General features: G+C 36.3%; 2 protein-coding genes across 6 annotated transcripts in view; one reads left to right on the top strand and one right to left on the bottom strand.

The window, feature by feature from the left end:
- Nucleotides 1-22,014, bottom strand: part of frmd4a (FERM domain containing 4A) — a 166,181-nt gene that overhangs the window by 78,644 nt on the left and 65,523 nt on the right. For 2 of the 5 annotated variants that reach the window (XM_051869557.1, XM_051869556.1), the window contains exon 1: nucleotides 6,370-6,756. The exons of 2 other annotated variants lie outside the window; for them this stretch is intronic. In XM_051869557.1, coding sequence (XP_051725517.1) covers nucleotides 6,370-6,462 — 93 coding nt within the window. In that variant the 5' untranslated portion in view covers nucleotides 6,463-6,756. Of the gene's footprint in view, nucleotides 1-6,369; nucleotides 6,757-15,328; nucleotides 15,819-22,014 lie in introns of those variants that run through there. One more of the 5 variants, XM_051869558.1, reaches the window with a different exon arrangement.
- impdh1a (IMP (inosine 5'-monophosphate) dehydrogenase 1a) overlaps nucleotides 20,284-22,014 on the top strand; it is a 101,395-nt gene continuing 99,664 nt past the window's right edge. Inside the window, exon 1 of the mRNA XM_051869564.1 lies at nucleotides 20,284-20,287. The gene's annotated coding sequence lies outside the window, so the exon portion shown is untranslated. The remainder of the gene's footprint in view (nucleotides 20,288-22,014) is intronic.

Genomic DNA, 22,014 nt, shown 5'->3' with positions numbered 1-22,014 from the left:
AAAATCCTTCTAAAACCATCCAATAGAAAAGCCTGGCCAGGCTGGGAGACCAGCTAAGACCAGCAAAATCTTAGGCTGGGAGATTTTTTTTTAGCAGGAAACTAAACTTACAGAGTAATAAGTTTCCTTCAAATGTGCCATCAAACCAGATTATGCTATTATTATGGTAGCTAGGTATAAGAATATCAACAGCTTAGCTAACTTTAACTTGATCAGCAAGATTCTCTTCAAAGTGTACATGCCATGACAGTATTTGACCTGAGGCAGTTAAAGGTAATTTCCAGTAAGAAGACTTTATTCAACAATTTCCTCTCTACCTTGTCAGTCTCCTATGCAGTTGATGCAGTGAACGCAGTTCAGCCCTTCTGTGTTTACGTCCGAACGCCGGTTCATTATCGGCCGGCTCTTGCGTCAACGTCACACGCAGCGTCGGCCAATACGGAGCCGGCGTTTGGACGTAAACATGGACGCGCTTCACTGCATTCACTGCGTCAACTGCATAGGAGACTGACAGGGGAGAGACAAAATTGTTAAATAAACTCGTTATTTTTGTTTTGTTTTTGCACACAAAAAGTATTCTCATCGCTTCATAACATTAAGGTTGAACCACTGTAGTCAGGACTATTTTAACAATGTTTTTACTACTTCTCTGAACCTTGAATGTAGTAATTTCGTTGCTTTCTATGGGAGATAAAAAACCTCTCGGATTTCATCAAAAATATCTTAATTTGTGTTCCTAAGATGACGAAGGTCTTACGGGTTTGGAACGACATGAGGGAGAGTAATTAATGACAGAATTTTCATTTTTGAGTGAACTAACCCTTTAATGAATAAAGGCAATACAAACAATATATAAAGACAACACACACACACACACTTCTACACATTCTTGATTTCAGACATGGAACAAATGCATTAGCAACTGTAAATGTGTTACTTCTGAGCATTTTAAAGAACAGCTGACACTGCACAAGCTCAAGCACATACTTGCATATTAATCCACATTTTGTCTGCATCATGCCTGACCTGCTTCCTAATGGGAGGCAACAGAACGGTTAAATTTAACAAGCCGCAATTAGCACTCTGCTTTACCCAAGCAGCTGAGAGTTAGCACACTGCCCAGAGACAAACTCTATGGAGCACACAAAACAAGACCCAATTAAAGATGCACACACACACACACACAGAGTGAGAGGAGTGATTCCACCCCAATGCAACAAAGGGTCTCCAAGGAGAACCCCGGCAGCCAACTAAACATGGAGGTAGAAAGAAACAGTTTTCCACAGCCAAAATGCTACTGTTGTTTCGCTAAGAGCACTGGATTGGAAATCTGGCTTCGAAAGCTGAAACTGGTCACACCATATTACAGCAGAAGAACAAGCTGAGATAAATTTGTAACACGACCTAAAAAAAGTTTCAAAAAGAGGAAATGAGGAGGAGGAGAAGGAAGTGGGAAGCTGAAAGGACAGGAAATAGAACAGAAGTGCAAGAAAAGGTAAATGAATGACAGAATTATGTGGGTAAGTAAGAGACTAGGGCAGATGAAGGAGATGTGAAGAAACGAGAGATGAGTGGAGGGTAGAGGGAGAGACAGGGGCTTCTTTCATTGTCTCAATCTAATAAAGCAGAACATCACAAATGTCCAACAAGCGTAAAGATTTTACTCTTATGGAAAGCCCTCCAGCTACATGATTACATTAACCTTCTGTGAAGAAACATCTCACAAACACAAACACACACAGATGTACACTCAAATCAAGTTATGCACAAGTTATTAGGAGTCTAATCATTGAGTTGTGAAGGGTGAAACACATCAAGAACATGTCCAGGTTATATTTCACCCTCAAACCAAAAGAATTAAGTAATAACTGGCTTAAAGAAAATGAGGACTGTTTATAGACCATTACGTTTTTTTTTTTTTTTTTTTTGGCATTGTGACATTATTTTCATGACACTTAAATGCATTTACCCTTCAATTCTTATTAATGTAATGCAAAAAATCTCATTCTCATTACTGCAATGTGAAACAGTATATTTTAATATTATTTATTTTATAATTTATAACTTTATTATTTGATATTTTATATATATACACACATACACATATAATATATATATATATATATATATATATATATATATATATATATATATATATATATATATATATAATTTAGAATTCCATTTCATAATTATAATTATATTTAAATTACTGTTCTAAGTTTTTGGATCAGTAAGATTTTTTTTTGAAGGATATTAATACTTTTATTCAGCATGGATGCATTAAATTGATCAAAAGTGACAGTAAAGACACTTATAATGTTACAAAAGATTTCTGTTTCAAATAAATACTGTTCTTTTGAACTTTCTAATCATCAAAGAATCCTGAAAAAATGTATCAGTTTCCACAAAAATATTAAGCAGCACAACTAATAATAAAATTATAATAAAAAAATCATTGCATTACAGCCAGGGTTTTCAACCAAGAGTCCATGGATTCCTGGCTTTTATACTTGTACTTTTATATACTTGTATTTCATCAGGTAGTAATGAGAATTTGGGAGAAAATGTGCATTAAATGTCATGAAAATAATTGTAAAATAATAATATAATTGCTTTTTTTCTCTGTTGATTTTGGGGTAAACATGGACATGTTTTTGTTAGATTCAAAACAACTTGGTCTTTCTGACATAGTCTCTCACACTCTGTGATTATCCTGTGGTGTATGTCTGCTGTCTGTGGGAGCTGTAAGTCAAAATCACTCAAACAGATGAAAATGAGAGATGGCAGAGCACAAAAACAAAAGAAAAGGGGAAGAAAAAAAAAAACAATGAGGGGAAGGAGGGGAGTTTGAGAAGCCTGGTAATCAGAGAAGGAGAATGAAGCCCTTGTTCCTTTGATTAAATCGCTTTGTCTGCTAATAGCAATGGTTATGCCTTATCAACCGCTGCCGTCCCCCCCAAAAAACCTTGTCTGCCGTCCTCACAGGAAATCTTTAAATTACAACCGTGTTTCAAAAGAGCCAATCAACACAACCCAGTGAGACAGACACACAACACACCACACCACTATATTAAGACCAGCGCTGCCTCTTAAAGGCACCGGACAGCCCGAAGACACATACTAATGAAAATACATGGCAAAGCCAAGAAAATGTGAGTGAACATCATGTTTCATTAGTCTAAAAGTGAACAGTTTTTGGATGATTGGCAGCTACATATAATTCAACTCATCAGTCGGAGTGATTTTGGTTGAATGAACCATTACGCTTCCTCGGTGGCCTTCTGATTGACAGCTCATAATTGATGGTTAAACAGGATGGTAGACATCTGCACCCTGGTTATGACCCATATGGACATATGATAGATTAAACATGCCTTCTTGCAACAGACAGCTGGAGAACTGGGAGAGAAAGTGGGAGTCCAAAGTCTCAACCCCATTCCCTATCTCTCTCCTTCAAACAATTTCGTCTACGCTTTGCCAATAAAAAGCATTGAAAAAAATCCCACCCAAGGAAAAACATTTTTTTTTTTTTAAATGCAGCATTCCAACTTTGTGAATATTAATAGTGAATTCTCGATGGCATGAGTCTGAACCAATGAAATGTGATTTTCAAACTCACGCTGATGTAAACAAATCAATCTTACCCACGCTGACTGACAGATCCGAAGCGCGCACACAAAGATGCCTCAGACAACGCGCGATCCGGATATACACATATAAACAGTATTACAGTACTTCAAAATATTGAAAAAAAAGTTGAATATATATATTTTCCTATAGATATTTGGTTTTGATGAGGTTTGTGCCAAATTAGGCGCAATTAATAGGGATTTTGATGTATAGCTGCTAGGTGATTTTATTTTGGAACCTTCAGAAAACTTTAACTCGATTTTTCTCAAAACTGACTTTGCTGACTCTATCGACTTCAAATAGGTGTAGCTCAGTTATTTTTTGTCAGATTCCAACAAATCATACATCATTTTGAAGGTTTTTTAATAGATTGACAGTAACAGTAACTCATTTTTTAAAATTTGCTTATTGCAACTCATTTTGCCAGCAATATACAGTAGTCAACATTTGAACATTTTAACTTTTTTCCCCTTGTTGACTACTATATATATATATATATATATATATATATTTTTTTTTTTTTTTTTTCTATCTTTTTTTCTCATCTCATTTTAAGACTGATTGAATATACATAAAATAAAATAAACATCTTTTCTAAAACAGACATTTTGGCCCACATGTATCTAACATGTTTCTATCAGCAGGACTTCAGATTAAGTTGCCAATCTCTTTTGTTAACTTATCTCAGCAGGTAAAGTAATATCTCAGATGGTAGCATGTTCCTTTCCAGCTGGTCCCGGCCAAAACTAAGAAGATTTAGTCTTGACTACCGTATCCATCCTTCTTTGACACATGCTTGTACTCGCATTCAATGCAGAGCAGTTTTAAAAACGGCTATCAAGAGAATCTCACATTAGTCACGGTACAGTTGTGTGGAGTGCACTAACGACATTCGTGTTAGATTAGTTAAGTGGATGGATTCTGCTGCCTGTCGGCTCAGCACTGCTGACGGTGGAAAGAGAGTTTTGTAAAGCTGCTTTCACTGAAATGAAGAATCGCAGTGAATCTGAGTTACACGCACACACAGATTCACATTATGTGCTGGATATTATGGAGAATGAGAAGTATTTCGAGTAAGTATTTGCATGCTGAGTCTGCATGTACATGCATGTAGGCATCATGCCAAAATGCAGTTAGAGCTAAGTGTCTGCAGTTTCTCCACTAAAGCTCACGGCAGCCTCAGGCCACCGAGAATGACAGGGCGAACGAGAAAGACAGCGAAGAGGAGGAGAACTCCGCAGGGATGCAGTAAAAGTAACGTGCGTGAGGAAATCCACTAATCAATAATTCAAACTGCTATAATTACACACATCTGTCTCATCGCAAAGAGAGAGAGAGAGAGAGAGTACTATGTACTACAGCATTGTGAAATATTAAACATATCTTACAATTTTAGTGCGGGACTAGATTCAAATTAGCACATAACAGCCATATGAAAAAGCCATGAATGTAGGCCACTTCACCATCACATAAAGAGATGTACGTGTTCTTTTTATATCATATGATGTTTGATAGTAGAGGATATTTTAAATGGCTGATGCGATGTTTTATATATATATATATATATATATATAAATTATTCATCATTATAATATAATTAAATAATATTAATAATATATTATTATTCATGTTAATATTTTCATAATTAGACACACATGTCTGTCTATTACGTTTAATTATATATTAAATATAGTATTAATATATATGTGTATATATATATATATATATATATGTTAAATTATACAAATTTTAATTAATATATATAACATTGCCACTTATATATTGCCATTAACACCAGCCATTTATATATATATATATATATATATATATATATATAATGTATGTATAAATTATTCATCAGTATAATATAATTATATGATATTAATAATTCATTATTATTCATGCTAATATTTTCATAATTAGACACATTTCTGTCTATTACATTAAATTATATATTAAATATAGTATTAATATATATTTACATTATTGTTAAATTATACAAATTATAATATATATATATATATATATATATATATAATTTAATGACATGATTAAAACTTATAATGGTTATGTATCGGCCACATGATCAGCCTGATGATGTCTACATGGTAGGCTTGAAATCATCATGTTAATTTGCATTTGTGATAGTTTTTGGTAGTATATGGATCTCTATGATTATTTAATTATTAGTTGTTTTGATGGCCCAAAATGTCTACCCACACACATATATAGAGAGACGCACCGACACACAGAATGAAAGCAGAACCATGTGTGCACACTCACATACGTACGAATGAGTAAATGACAGTCAAGTGAAGTGTAGCTCACTGTATGAGTGTTTTGTCTGCTAACATGATTCACATAACTGAGCAAGCTGCTGCATGTTTTGTGATAATCACGGTGATGATGTCTAGTAGATACCTGTATCTTCATTGAACAAACACTATTATGCAACACTTTTCACTGTCATTCGAACTGTCATAGACCTCAGAAAGCCATAACCATGATAGTGGCCCTCACAAGAGCCAACTGAAGCATTAAAGCAACAACTCACAGAGAACTGCACAGAGATTCTGTGTAAAGGATTTATGCAGGTGTACGTCCATGTCCATTATGTCAAGACATAAATGGCTAATCATCTCCATTTTCTCCTCAGCTGCAAGGATGCAGTGCATGCACAAACTAACACAAGTGACAGTCCTTAATAACCTTGAAACACATTGTCTCACGTCTTACCCTTTCCTCGCTATTTCGCCTCAGCGTCCCCACCGGCAGCTTGAGCAGGAGCCTGCGGGTCCTACCGGGCGTTACGGCCGCCTGGACCACCATGGTGTGTGTGTGAGCGTCTGGTCCGCGAGCGTTCGGCGTCTGCTGTCCCGCCACAGACAGACGGGCTGTTCCTCTCTCTCGCTCCGTCTCCACGGCTCCCACCCTCCAATTTTCCAGCCTGTCTCTCCTGTTTCCCCCCTTTAAATGTGTTTGTGTCTTCTTTGTTGTTGTTTCTTGAACTCTTTGTGTTCGTTTTGCCTGTGTCTTTTAGCGGTGGGCGTCCTCAGTATGGTCTTCAGCCCATACTGTGGCAGCTTTCATACTGCTTCCTTACGAGAAGCGTGTGTGAGTGAGAGAGAGCAGAAGGGAGGGAGGTTGTTGTCTCTCTCTCTCTCTCTCTCTCTCTCTCTCACTCTCTGTCTGGAAGTAGCCGTGGAATGGCGTGCGCTCTAGATACGTCAGCTTCGCTTCCTCCAGTCAAACTCAATCCAGGTCACTGGATTAATATGAGTATTATCACATACACACGTAGTGGGTCACGTGACGCTATGCAAGAATGTATGTGTGTGTTTATACAGTAAAGTTCATGCTGTTGTGTACATGTCAATGTTTATGATGAGGGATAAAGTGTGTATGTGAGTGTGTTGTAAAATATCCATTCTCCTGCTCAAACAGAATATCTGATGTTTTGCCATCTGCTGTTCAGATTAGCTGTAAATCCCATGGCTGCTTTCACCAGACAGACTACACACACACACACACACACACACACACATGCACACACACACACACACATAAAGGGAAAATACCCTCAAGCTGCCAACAAGATTACGCACTAGGGATCGTTGCATGTGTGTGTAGGACATTATCGCCTGTATGTCCTAACAGGGACCATGTCTTGTTAAAAACAGCACTAAACGCCTGTCCGTCCTTCTCTGCTCTTCAGAACTAAATGAAGCAAGCAGTATTAAGTAGGTTTTTTAGGAGGTTTCTGTCTGGAAAATGCACTGGAAGGATGTGACATGTATCGTCATATTTACAATAGAGTTTATTTTACAAGAACTAACCTGTAATGCTCATGAAACAATCGGAATCAATCTCAGGCTCAAAACTCTAGTGAGTTGCATGCCTCGCTAATTAACATGAAAAAAGTAAATTCTATTTTCAAGTATTCACCCTCATGTTGTTACAAACCTCTATGATTTACTTAAAAAAAGAATATTTCGAATGTTTTTGTCAATAGAATGGACGTCAATAGGGTGACTTTCATTGTATGGACATTTTTCAAAAATGTCTGGAGTGACATAAGGGTGAGTAAATGATGAATTGGGATGAGCAGAATTGGACAGAATTTTTGTTTTAGGGTGAATTATTCCTTTTTGACAAAAGGATGTTCCAAAACACAAAAAAATAACTGTAAAAAACTAAACAAATATACACAGTAAAATACTGTTTTCCATTGAAACAGTAACATACCATAAAAACAATGCATTATGTTTAGGTTACTTTCGAAAACGACAAATAATATTACCCAGAATGCAATGTTTTACGGTATATTACCGTTTCAATGGAAACGGTATTTTACTGTGTAAATTTGTTTTGTTTATTTACAGTTATTTTTTTAGAGTGTATGCTGCCTTTTAAGATCGTTTTGAACAGTTTCTAATGCAGCACTGGATGGGTCCCTTATGGACAAGGCAATCCCAGAATGCACTGTGATGAATTTAGTAAAAGTTCAGATAAATATCAAAAACACATTTCATTCAATGATAAAAAACAGGCAAAAATATCATAAAGGCTGGGCTCTTTTGACTTGTGCCAGAAAGCTACACAAAGAACACCCTAGCAACCACATAGTAACACACTAAAAAACACTCTGAACCCTATTCTAAGGGACCTGGTCAGATAAGGGTCCGCTCTCTCCTTCCCTCTCTCTATAATTATTCAGAGAGAGCGATAGAGAGAGAGAGAGAGGAGCTTTCCTTCTAATCCATGCTCGGCATCATTCATTCAGTAGCTGCTCTAGATTAGGAATATTAAAAACTGTTTCTATTTTTACCATACTGCAAAGTCATTGAGGGTTTGGATGGCTCTTTGCACACTTGTCTTGCATTATGGATGTAGAGGAACTGTTCTTTATAGCTAAATTATGCCAGTGTGGGTAAACCAAGATGGGGAACTGATAAATTTGTCACACCGTGTTTGTTGGTTCCTTCCCCACTCACACACTAAACCAAGCTATTACTTCCTGTGTAACCGTGACATTCTTAATACAACCCCAGAGTGGATAAAATGCCCGAGGGTACAGCTACTAACTCACAAACATACTGTATATACACACAAACACCCCTGCCTGAGCATTTTCTCCAACACAGCAAGCCATTTTTGGAAATAGGTGACCATTCAAACAACACATCACCATATAAAACATGGTAAATTAAGCTGTCACACTCTTAAGTCAATTTATCCAATATAAAAATGCAAACAAAATCTCTAAACACCCTCAATAACTCAAAAGAGAGTGTACGGCAGGGCATGGGGGAGGCTGCTCGAGTCTTGCTGAGATGTTTTAATGGAGTTCTGGAGCTCTGCCTCTGTTCTGGGACTGCAGGGGCTCTCCCAGACCCTGTTTACACTGCACCCTGTAATCTTAGCCCATGGCACTGTGTGTGTGTGTGTGTGTGTGTGTGTGTGTGTGTGTTTGTCTCAGATGGCGTCCATTGCAGTCTGTGTGGCTGTTATCCAGAGTGAGTTTTCATAAATTACCATAATTATTGCAAAACCCCACACACACACAAACATCTATCCACACCAACGCTCTTCTCAGAGGTTTGAACCCGGTATAAGACCAACTTTGGGGCGAAAGGAAGACAATTAGATGGAGAAGGAAAGGGTTTCGTAATACTTATCGTGGGAAAGGGTGAGGCTGAGAATGCAGGGTGAAACAAAAAAAGAGGGAAAACACAAGCGCTGACAGCAAGGATTTGTTCGCCATGTTGGAATAATTCACTTCAGTGAAGCAAATTGATAACGCTCCTGGGGTTATTGAGTCTATAAATTATCAGCCACTTTAATTTTCCTCATTAAAATAAAGCACATATCTGTTATCAAGTGCTGCAGATGGTTTTGGAAATACTGATCCATTTCTGGAGAGAATATTCAAAGGCTGAGTTATCGCTATAGAAAAAATATGTATTCTGTGATTTTATAGCATTTTAGTTTTTTTTTTTTTTGTCAATCTTAGTAAAGGTATTCTGCTAAAAAAAAAAAACGTAGCACCTTAAGTCATAATTTAGTTTCATATGATCTTTTATTGAAAACAGTCTCTACTTAAAGTAAAAAAATAAAACACGTTATTGTGACAAAGTTTAAAATAAGAAAAAAAAGTCATATTGTGAGATATAAGGCATGAGAAATAAATTATGTGAAATAAAGTCACAATTGTGAAATATAAAGTCATAGTGTAAGATACAATGATATAATTATTGAAAATAAAGTTGCATTTATGAGACATAAAAAGTTGCAATTATTTAATATATTCTTGCGATTGTGCAATAAAAAAGTCATACTGTAAGATATAAAGTAAAAATTGTAAGGTTTAAAGTTGTAGTTATGAAAAATGAAGTCGCAATTGTAAGATGAGGTCATTGTGTAAAATATAAAGTCAATTATGGGAAATAAAGTAGCATTTGTGAAATATAAATAGTTGCAATTATGGAAAATAAATTTGCAATTGTGCAATAAAAATTGATATTGTAAGATATAAAGTAAGAATTGTAAGATTTAAAGTTGTAGTTATGAAAAATGAAGTCGCAATTGTAAGATGAGGTCAAGATGAATTCAATTACGGGAAATAAAGTAGCATTTGTGATATATAAACAGTTGCCATTATGAAAAATAAATTTGCTATTGTGAGATAAAATGTCACTGTAAGATATATAGTTTTCGGTTGTTGTTATGAGAAATTAAGTTGTCATTTTAAAGGGGTCATGAATTGAGAAATCAACTTTTCCTTGAGCTTTTGATATATAAGAGGTCATCGTACTATACGAATATTCTGTAAGTTTCAGAACTGAAAACTTCCTTGTTAGTCCAATAAAAGCTTTTATTGACACCAGCCCCAGCGAACGACTGATCCTGGAATGTGCATAGATAGGTGAAACCCCGCCTCCACAGAAGAAATCAACGCCTACTTCATCATTGCAACGTTAGCCCCGCCCACTGGCGTGTTAGTGAGATGAGGAGGAGAGGACAGCGATACAAGATAAAAATAACATTACATTTCAAAGGATCCTAATGCTAGTATTATGGTTATTTATTTTCGACAATGTGAATGTCTCAGTTGAGCTTTATTTATTTATTATCACAATTTCACTCTAGGTTCTTTGGTAAATCAATCGCATTTCGGCGCAGGCTTTGCAAAGAGACTTTTACGATATGGACTCGACGGTAATGCAACAACATGTCATTAACTGTTAATTCTAATGCCTGATCTGATATATGATAGCCAATCACAGCAGTGGGTGTTTACACTGAAGTCTCACAGCAGACACGCCCCTTCAAACAGACATTCAAATCAGAGGGTTAAAATCAGGGTAGCAAAAATGCCTTTTATTTCTAAATTATGGACAATTTTTGATGTAAAAAGCATATTAACATTATAAGTGGATCCCAGGAAACATTATAAAACAATAAAACAATGCAGCTCATGACCCCTTTAAGATATACAAGACAGTCTAAGATATAAAGTCACAATCACAGAAAATAAAATTGCATTTATGATACAATATTAAAAATAAATTATGGGAAATAAGTTTGTAATTGTGACACAAAAATTCATTTTGTAAGATATAATAGGACAATTGCAATAAATAAAGTTTTTGCCCTTTAAATATCAAAGTGACAGAAATATCATTGCGAGACAATACATGGGAGTCGCCCCCTTCACCAGTACATGCACTGAAAGACGTCTTACATAACACATGGTGAAGGCACACAAGTATATACGAAAGACCTATTCTTCAAACACCAAATAAACCACAACAGCGAGAGGGACCGACTGTTTTGTCCTTGGTAGAAAGTTTGAATACTGGGTGACATTGCTTTGTGAGCTGGAAACATGAAAGAAAGAACCTGCAGTTTCTTCAGGCTGAAACACTGGGACAATGCAGTGTGTGTGAGGTGCATTTACAATAGAAGTCACTGAATACAGCACAACACTGCAGCGCTGCCAAACGCACAAGCCAAAGCCAAACAAACACGCACAATGGGCTTTATCTCTCATTCTTTATAGTGGCCGGTTTCACCCTGTCCTCTAGTTGGCCGTTGTTACTCTTGGGAGACTCACTCATACATACTGTGCAGTTGTGTGTGATGGAGGGCCAATAAAATGGAGTCATGGCCAGCTATGCCCTTTACACCACCCCACTGTTCCCATGGTGACCAGTGACAAACTACTGGCCATGCCCTCTGCCATTTGGAAAGAAGAAAAAAAAAAACTTTTATTCAGCAAGGACGCTGTAACGCTGTGGCTGTAGTGAGTGCGCGAAGACACTCAGGAGATCACAGGAATACGTTTTGCACAATAACTAACATAAACAAGACCAAACACTGAACAAAGGTCACTAAGGCCCCGTTTACACTAGTGCATTTACATTTTAAAATGCATACGTTTTGCTATGGTTACACCAGTCGTTTACACTACGCTAGCGTTTTCGAACCTCGAAAACGGAGACTTTCGAAAACGCCGCAGAGCCCGTTTCAGTTTGAAAATGCGGCGGTTATGTTTCAGTATAAAAGGACCAAAATGGAGACTTTTGAAAACGATGGTGTGCGTACCCAAGTTTGCTCTGCGAATCCATGACAACCATGTAAACAATAACATGGAGACTGAACTGCAATCTTTGCTAGCTTTGTTGTCATTTTTAGCAGCCATTGTGCAGTCAAACTCTGAATTTTATAATACTGCAGCTACCCACATGCACAAGAGGCAACTGTTTACACTTCTATGTGCATGCACAGTGTGCATGAACGGTCATGTGACATGCATTTTCGGTCATGTAGTGTAGACGTAGATAGTTTCTGTGGAGACGAAAATCATTTTAATTTTAAAACGCCATTTTAAAACGAAAACGCACTACTGTAAACGGGGCCTAAGAGCTTAAACACACAGGGAGAATAATCAAAGGAACTGGGAACAGGTGAGTTAGTAATTAATAGAAACTATGGCAACAAATGAGTAACTATGGAAACTAACAAGGAACTAGAACACAGGCAAATGGTAACAGGGAAAACCAAACTAAAACACAATCAAACTAAACATAACCCTGAGAGACACATTATATATTGATGAAAAAGGAAAGGAAAGACATTTATAATGTTACAAAAGTTTTCTATTCCAGATAAATGCTGTTCTTATGAACTTTCTTTTCATCAAAGAATCCTGAAAAAAAAAGTGTCTGTAGCTGGGTTTCCATCCAAACGTGAAGAGAATCTTTTCAAAGTTCGCAAAAAAAACAAAACAAAACAAAAAAACAAACAAATGCGAATTAGGTGCGTTTCCATCAAGTTGTTCGAGTGGATGATGGTGGTGTTGGTAACCTAGTAACCAACAGTAAATAAAACACCATCAGCGGAAACAGCCAATTAGTAGCGTAGGTTTAATGTTCGGTTTAAATCAGAATTTAATGGGCAAATGCATTTCCATCCCCCATTATTCACATGAACTCTTTTTCGAACAAGTCAAAAACCACCTCAAGCAAGCGTAAAAACTTTTTTTGCGGATTAAGGGATTTTTTTTTTCAAAATCTGACATTTCTATCACTCGTTTCTGATGCCATACTACAAAATGCGCATAAAAACAGGGTGATGGAAACAGCTAATGTTTCCACAAAAATTTTAAGCAGCACAGCTGTTTTCAACACTGATTATTGTAAGGATTGTTTCTTCATCATCAAATCAGCATATTAGAATGATTTCTGAAGGATCATGTGACACTGAAGACTGGAGTAATGATGCTGAAAATTCAGCTTTGCCATCACAGGAATAAATTACATTTTAAAACATATTAAAATAGAAAACAGTTATTTTAAATGGTAAAACTATTTCACAAAATTGCTATTTTTTTTATGTATTTTTGATCAAATAAACAGCCTTGGTGAGCATAAGTGACTTCTTTTAAAAATATTTACAAAATATAACCAACCTCATACTTTTAAAGTGTATATTTTAAGAGTATCTATACCTCAGGCTCAAATTCTTATTTACTTCAGAGTCCAATTACATCACACCCTTATATAAAATGCTTTCGATTTGGGACAGCAAACACCTCTGGGAAAATAACTTTCATTCTTTGCTTTTGCTAAAAGATCTGATGATAGAACATTGCACATCACCAAAACCAGTTTTTAATGTGACAGACTGTTCACGGAAATCAAACTTTTTTTGGGGAACAAAATTAATCTTTTCCAAAAATAACATCAGAGGCATTGTTGAAATATCTTACGTCAGGAGATTAAAATAAAGGGATTATAAACCGGTTGGATAAAAATAATCAGAGCTTTGTTCTCAGACTTCCTGAAGGCACTGCAGGCTCTTGATGAGAGACAGCAGAATCACATATGCTGTTCAGCTACACAATCTAATTATTATCAAAGTCATTAAACAGAAATATAGGAAAAGACATGCTTATTGTACTCAAACATGAGGTGTCTTTCATTTACACACACAACTAGATTTTCTTAAGTGTGCAAAACAAGGTGTTCTGGGTGGTTACCAGGGTGTTTCTAAGCTGTTCTTACTAGCCAAGCAAAAAGAGTCGACCCTCAAGCTCAAGTCCCTCTTTCAATGTAAGTCTATGTATTTTTTTTCACTTGTTTATTGTCCACCATACTAAAATTCAGAGCTTTGTTTTTCAGTGCAATCATAATCATGGAAATTACAGCATTTTTCTTTAACTGGCACACATGCACAGTCGCGCACACACACAAACTACCGGACTGCACTGCAAAAGTCTCAAGCATCTGTGAAAGTCTCAAGCATCTGTCAGGCCTGCGGTGTGTCACTCAGGTGAGATGATTGAATTATTTATAGCAGTGAAACTTCAGCATAAACTTTTCATCAGCATCATCATTTTCATTACCTTCCAGTCACAGATGAAACACACATTTGAGAAGAAGCCAAGATCAGATGGAAGTAACAACCTCAACCCTAAAGCGATAGTTCACCCAAAATGAAAATTTACTCACATACTCATTTACTCACCCTCATGTCTTTTCAAACCTGTATATCTTTCTTTCTTCTGTGGAACACAAAAGAAGATATTTTGAAGAAATGTTTATGTTCATACAGTAAAAGTCAACACTGGACCCCACTGACTTTTATTCTATGGAAAAGAAACTTTGTATTTGAAAGATTTTTCAAAATATCTTTTGTGTTCCACAAAATATAGAAAGTCAAACAGACTGGATTGACGTGAATGAATCATAATATATACATCATTTTCATTTTGGGGAGAAGTATCCAAACCATAGTAAACGAAAGAGAAACAGTCTGTTTATATATACTCAATAGTTATCATCTACCTTGGTATTTACATGTTATTCCAAGTTACTTCAAAGAATATGCTTATTATGCTGTGTTTGCCACTTTTTTGTTACACTAAAGTTAAATAAAGGTTCTTTATTTGGCATATATGGTTCCATAAAGAATTTTTAACATCTATGAAACCTTTTCAATGCACTTTATACTGGAAAAAGATTATTAAAATGTTCTTCGCACTAAGAAAAAAAATGGAAAAGTTCTTTAAGGAACCCAAAATGGTTCTTCAATGGCATCAATGTGAAAACCCCTTATGGAACCTTTATTTTTAAAAGTGTAGTGGAGAAAGAAAGAGACAAAATGAGAAAAATAACTTAATTTGACTTACAAACACGTCCATTAGCATGTGCTCCAGAGTTGTTTCCAGGTCATCAAGTCTTGCTGCCAGTGTCATGATGGCTTATGCAGTCAAACCAAAACAACTATCTCAACATAAACTGATGTTAACTTCGAAGAAAACAAGGTTGTTTACATGAAATGTTTGCTCACTACAGCCAAAATGCACTTCCAGTTTCCAAAAATCTGAACATCCATAGTAGGAATGTCGACACGTCCACATGCAATGTCAAAACAGCCAAAAGATATCTGGATCACAGGGGACCACACCAAACACAACATCTCTTGACTGTGCTCCTCAGATGTCCGTCCCGTTTCAGATTGTGTTAGACTGAGCTCCAGATCCAGAAAATGGCTCTAACTAGTGTATGCGTTTCTGAACATCCACATGAAGACCTCCCCTTCTTTGGCTCAATTCTTGAAAGACTGCACCGTATGACAACCTCATGACACCTAAGTCGCTCATACACTTCCTCCAGCCGTGAACACTTTCACACACAGAACATCACTGAGACAAGAACAGACCGTCCAGCTCACTTCACATAAGGACAAAACTTCATTACTGAAGATGACCAACCATCTATGTGTGTGTGGAACAGTGTGTCCGCCTTTTCCTGGGAGCAGTGGACCCACAGTAGACCCCATTGTGCACCGGGACCCATGAGGATGAGGAGGACCCGCGAGGGTGTCTGTGTCCAATGCCCGTCTCATTCACACGGGCCTTCTGATCAATGCGGCTTTGTGTTGCCCATTAACGAAGGGCCAAGAATGTTTCTGTGATGCCCCAGCCACAAAACAAGGCAATGTGCAGAGTCTCTCCAACTTATGTAAGCGATCGAGAGTTTACCGCTGTTTACGTCGCATGCAATGCGATTAGTCTTCTCAATATGAGGTGGATTGTGTTAATGTGCAGCAGGACAGAATGATGAGAGAAAGAGGCACAGGGCTGTAATTATAAATAGCAGGATATGACTCCATTTGAGTCACAGTTTAAAATGTAGCCAGAGAACACACGCACACTTACAGATGCTAACAGCTGTTGGCTAATCAAACAGGCCTAATCCTGTGAGCATTTGCACACACGCTGAGTTATTCTAGCTTACCTTGTGCAAATGCAAAGCTAAAAAACTTCCCGACGCTGAGGCAGCCATATGCTGCATCAATGATCAAACATGAAGTTCATGCATTCATGCATGCTTCACACAATCAGAACCTAATTTGAGCTATTGAGCTGCATAATACAAAATGATTTGAGGTCTTAGCATTTTTAAAGTGCTTCTTTTTATAGAACTAAACACCATAGAAACACATTCCCTCATGTCTTTAAATACCATGGAAAACTGATTTTAACAGCACAGAGGCATATTTAGATCTGAATACAATAGAAACTATTGTTTACTCTTAAAACTGATACTTTACATAAGCCCAATTTTACACGTTACAATATGTGCCAGAAGATAAACATAATGCGACACGAGTATGTGTTGCATTCTCCACAAAGGGGCGCTATAGTGGACATTAGCATAAAGGATCTTCCTTGGTTGTGGCGAGAAGAGATACAGCTACGGCCGGAAGTGACGCGAAATAGTTCACACCATAAAATAACAATAAATTAAATTTTCTACTTATCAGAGTATATTTTATTAATGTCTACACCCAACCCTAAACCAACCCTTACAATAATACAAATAATGCAACAATAATGCAAATACAGTAATTAATTGTTGTTCAGCATGACAAAAATGATGCAATATTGATGTGCGTATGCCCAGTAAGCCCTGGTCGGACAATCTGGCCCCAACCGTCTTCCTCTGCTTAATTACAAGAAATACAAGAAGTATCCTAATTCCATGTACTGGCACACACATACACTGTAAAAAAAAACACAATATTTTTTCTTTTATCAAATCAACTTAAATAATGTGGTTCAGATAACATAATATTTTGAGTTTTGGTTGATTAAACCAATCGCCTTTATTGTATTAACTCACATTTTTAATTTCAATGAACTTAAAATTTTAAGGCAACCAGGTAACTTATTTTTTTTAAGTTAAAACAACAATTCTTTTTGTTTACAGTGTACACCATTGTTCAAAAGTTTGGGGTCAGTAAGATTTTTAAATAAATTAATACTTTTATTTATCAAATATACATTAAATTGAGCAAAAGTGACAGATATTTATAGACATTTATAATGTTACAAAAGATTTCTATTTCAAATAAAGTATGTTTATTGAACTTTCTATTCATTAAAGAATCCTGATATGTCTCACAGTTTCCACAAAAATATGAAACTCTTTTTTTTTTTTTTTTTTTTAAACATTGATAATAAGAAATGTTGCCTGAGCAGCAAATCAGCATATTAGAATGATTTCTGAAGGATCATGTGACACTGACTGGAGTAATGATGCTGAATTACATTTTAAAATATATTACAATAAAAAAAAAATTTAATTGTAATAATATTTCACAATATTATTATTTTACTGCATTTTTGATCAAATAAATGCAGCCTTGGTGAGCATAAAATACTTCTTTCAAAAAACATGAAAAAATCCGGTAACACTTTATTTTAGGGTCTTTTAACTAGTTGATTATTAGCATGCATATTACTAGATTATTGGCTGTTTATTAGTAATTATAAAGCACATATTAATGCCTTATTCTGCATGACCTTATTCTACATTCTTAATCCTACCCAATACCTAAACTTAACAACTAATTTACTAACTATTAATAAGCAGTAAATTAGGAGTTTATTGAGGGAAAAGTCGTAGTTAATAGTTTATATGTGTTCCCTATACTAAAGTGTTACCAAAAATCCAACCGACCCCAAACCTTTGTACAGTAAAGTACACTTACACACGTCCATGTCAACACACTTTTAACCATGGCTGAAGGCCTGCAGACCAATCCCATTATGAGCGACACAGCCAGCAGTAGATTAAACTACTGATCTCTTCTAAAGACAGATGGAGGTAACATTCAGTGTGTGTTTCTGTTTGTATGAGCGTGAGGTGCTACTGATGAACATCAGACTTAAAAAACCATCAACATCAACAAGATGACAGGACTGATGCAAGCACAACACTGACTTGTAAAGTGTAAAGAGTGTTGACCTATGACCTCCATGAAAATGACAGATTCACACACGCATGCACACCTTAAAGTGACAATTCGTTACATTGAAGTCTTGTTGACCCCCTGACCCTACAATTTAGTCTGGCTGATAATGACCGTTGACACTGCTGAGGCAACTTATCTGCAGAGGTCAAAAGTGATTACATCCAAGTGTATTTCTGTGCATATTCAATGGATATTTCAAAATGTAAACAAACCAACATCACTATTATTAATGCTTATATTTATTATTATACTATAGAGTAAGAGTTTTGTTCTAAACCACATATCAATGCATTAAAAACCACATACACACCTTAAAGGATTAGTTCACTTTCAAATAAAATTTTCCTGATAATTTACTCATCCCAAAATTATAGTTTCAGTGCAGCTTCAAAGGGTTTTCGCCAAGTGCTTCCGCCAAAGCCGCACTTTCGTATTCTTTAAAAAGCTTACGCTGTATGTCCTACGCCTTCCCTATTCTACTTACGGAAAAAATGGAACTGGCGCTGCGTTCGTTCCGTAAGTTGAATAAGGAAGGCGTAGGACATACAATGTAAGCTTTTTGAAGAATATGAAAGTGCGGTTTTGGCGGAAGCACTTGGAAGGCGATCATTTGTTTATATAAAGCATATACATTTATATTTTTTTCGAAAATGACCAATCGTTTCGCTAGATAAGACCCTTATTCATCGTCTGGTATCATTTAAAGCTCTTTGAAGCTGCACTGAAACTATAATTTTGACCTTCAACCGTTTGGAGGCCACTGAAGTCCATTATAAGGAGAATAATCCTGGAATGTTTTCATCAAAAACCTTAATTTCTTTTCGACTGAAGAAAGAAAGACATGAACATCTTGGATGACATGGGGGTGAGTAAATTATCAGGAAAATTTTATTTGAAAGTGAACTAATCCTTTAACTGTAGGGCAACCAACACACCAGCAGTCAGTTTTATATGGGCAAGCACCACCACAACTACTACCACTACTACTACTAATAATGTTATAGTATTAATAAATATTATATAAATATATAATAATATAATATTCTTAATAATATTAATAGTAGTATAAAATAATAGTAATAATAATATATTTATAGTGCTACACTTCATTTTACAATTTTCAGTGCTACATGTTCAAATAATTTGTGCCAACACTTATATATTTAATCTCCTTTGCATATGCACTTTTTTAGTGTAAATGTAAAATGATTTCTTACCATAAATGGGAACATGGTCAACTTTAGTTTTCAGTCCAGGAAGACACTCCTCTTCACTGTCACATGATTTTTTTCATTTTGCTCTGGGGGTTACTCAAACTTCCTGCTGTTCATGTTCAATGTCACAGCCAACATACTCACCAGAGCACATTTTTTGATTAAATGCAGCCGTCTGTCAGATATCCAAATCACTCTGACCTTGTTCTGACTCTCCACATCCATTCAGTACCAAATTAACTTTGCAACTCAGTCTCGTTTTTGGTTCAGAAACAAAATTTTTCAGCCAGACTCTTCAGTGCACATGCTAACATGACATGCAGCCACTCTCACACGCTCTTCTAGGCTTAACACACACACACACACGAGAGGAGAAAGACTTAGATGATCCGTTTTAGTCCTGACCTAAAGCCTCTTTCCAGCTTTTCTTACCTGACAAACATCACTCCCCTAATCAACTATGGTACTGCTGTGCTGTACATACTGTTTGTTTGTTTATTTTTACCTATACAACTTATAACTGAGTTTAAGTCTTTATTAGGGGTTTATTCCATAACTCTAAGTATGAAAAGTAATATTAGCGATACATGACACAAGCTAGACTCAAACCTGTGTCCCTAACAAGTGCACTGCAATACTCACTAACCCATGGCTCCAATGAATAGCATTTGTGTTTGAAGCTGTTTTAAATCAGAAATCATTGTTCAGCCAAAAAACCCTATCAGCCTGACATTTACACACACGACATGCTCGCCCACTGACATCAGGGGTAAAGAGGGCCAAAACACGCTCTCACATCAGTTCTGTTTGGTTCATTTTCTCCATCTATTTAGCGTTTGTCCTACACTGGGCTAGGTGGGGCGTTATTTACACTGGCACATACACAGACAAATTACACATTTTGCCAACAAAGATCTCAGTGTTTGCACTGACAGCAACTTCATAATGGCAGAACAGAATTAAAGGGTTAGTTCACCCAAAAATGAAAATTCTGTAATTAATTACTCACCCTCATGTCGTTCCACACCCGTAAGAGCTTCGTTCATCTTCGGAACACAAATTAAGATATTTTTCATAAAATCCGATAGCTCAGAGAGTCCTGCATTGCAAGCAAGACAATTAACACTTTCAATGCCCAGAAAGCTACTAAAGACATGTTTAAAACAGTTCATATGACTACAGTTGTTCAACTTTAATGTTATGAAGTGACGAGAATACTTTTTGTGCACCAAAAAAACAAATAACGACTTTATTCAACAATATCTAGTGATAGGCGATTTCAAAACACTGATTCATGAAGCTTTGAAGATTAACGAATCAATTGTTTATGAAAAATTGTTTTATGAAAAATATCTTAATTTGTGTTCTGAAGATGAACGAAGGTCTTACGGGTGTGGAACGACATGAGGGTGAGTAATTCATGACAGAATATTCATTTTTGGGTGAACTAACCCTTTAAAATTCATGAGGATTCTAGCAAAAATTAAATATTACTGTAAATATATAATGGATATATATTGAGGCCATGCATTACAGATCTTTCTCTCTCACTCTCAGCTTGCATGTCTTGAAAACAGGATTAAGCACTATATGTGTCCACTTTAACCCCTTAAATAGTCTTCAGGTCAAGAGTCTAAATCACAAGACCACAAAGTGGTTTGCATCTCAATGGCTTTTAACCTACTCAAACACCAGACTACATTCAGTTTACACATTAAAGCTGTTCATCATATAGTTATATTGTTAAACTACATGATGCAGTTCTTAAAGGGATAGTTCACCCAAAAATGAAAATTACCCCATAATTTACTCACCCTCAAGCCATCCAAGATGTATATGACTGCCTTCTTTCAGCCAAACACAATTAGTTATATTAAAAATATCCTGGCTCATCCAAGTTTTATAATGGGAGTGACTGAAGGATGAGATTTTGAAGTCCAAAAAAGTGCATCCATCGATCATAAAACGTACTCCACGCGGCTCTGTGGGGTTAATAAAGGCCTTCTGAAGTGAATCAATGTGTTTGTGTAAGACAAATATCCTTTTGTCTTACACGAGCTTCCGGAGCTACAGCCATATGCATTCAACTTATGTCCAAAAAGTGTTAACTTCCACAACGTAGTACACAATATCATGACATACTACGGTTTATAATGTAGGACATAGCGTAGTACATCATGGCGTAGTGTAGAACGTCATGGCATTGTGTATTACGTCGCAGACTTTAATGCATCGATTCACTTAAGAAGGCCTTTATTAACCCCCCGGAGCCACGTGAAGTATGTTTTATGATCAATGGATGCACATTTTTGGACTTCAAAAAGCTCATCCTCAAATC

The sequence above is a fragment of the Ctenopharyngodon idella genome, chromosome 18 (genome assembly GCF_019924925.1).
Source record: "Ctenopharyngodon idella isolate HZGC_01 chromosome 18, HZGC01, whole genome shotgun sequence".
Lineage (NCBI taxonomy): Eukaryota > Metazoa > Chordata > Actinopteri > Cypriniformes > Xenocyprididae > Ctenopharyngodon > Ctenopharyngodon idella.
This window is presented reverse-complemented; position numbering and strand designations above follow the sequence as displayed.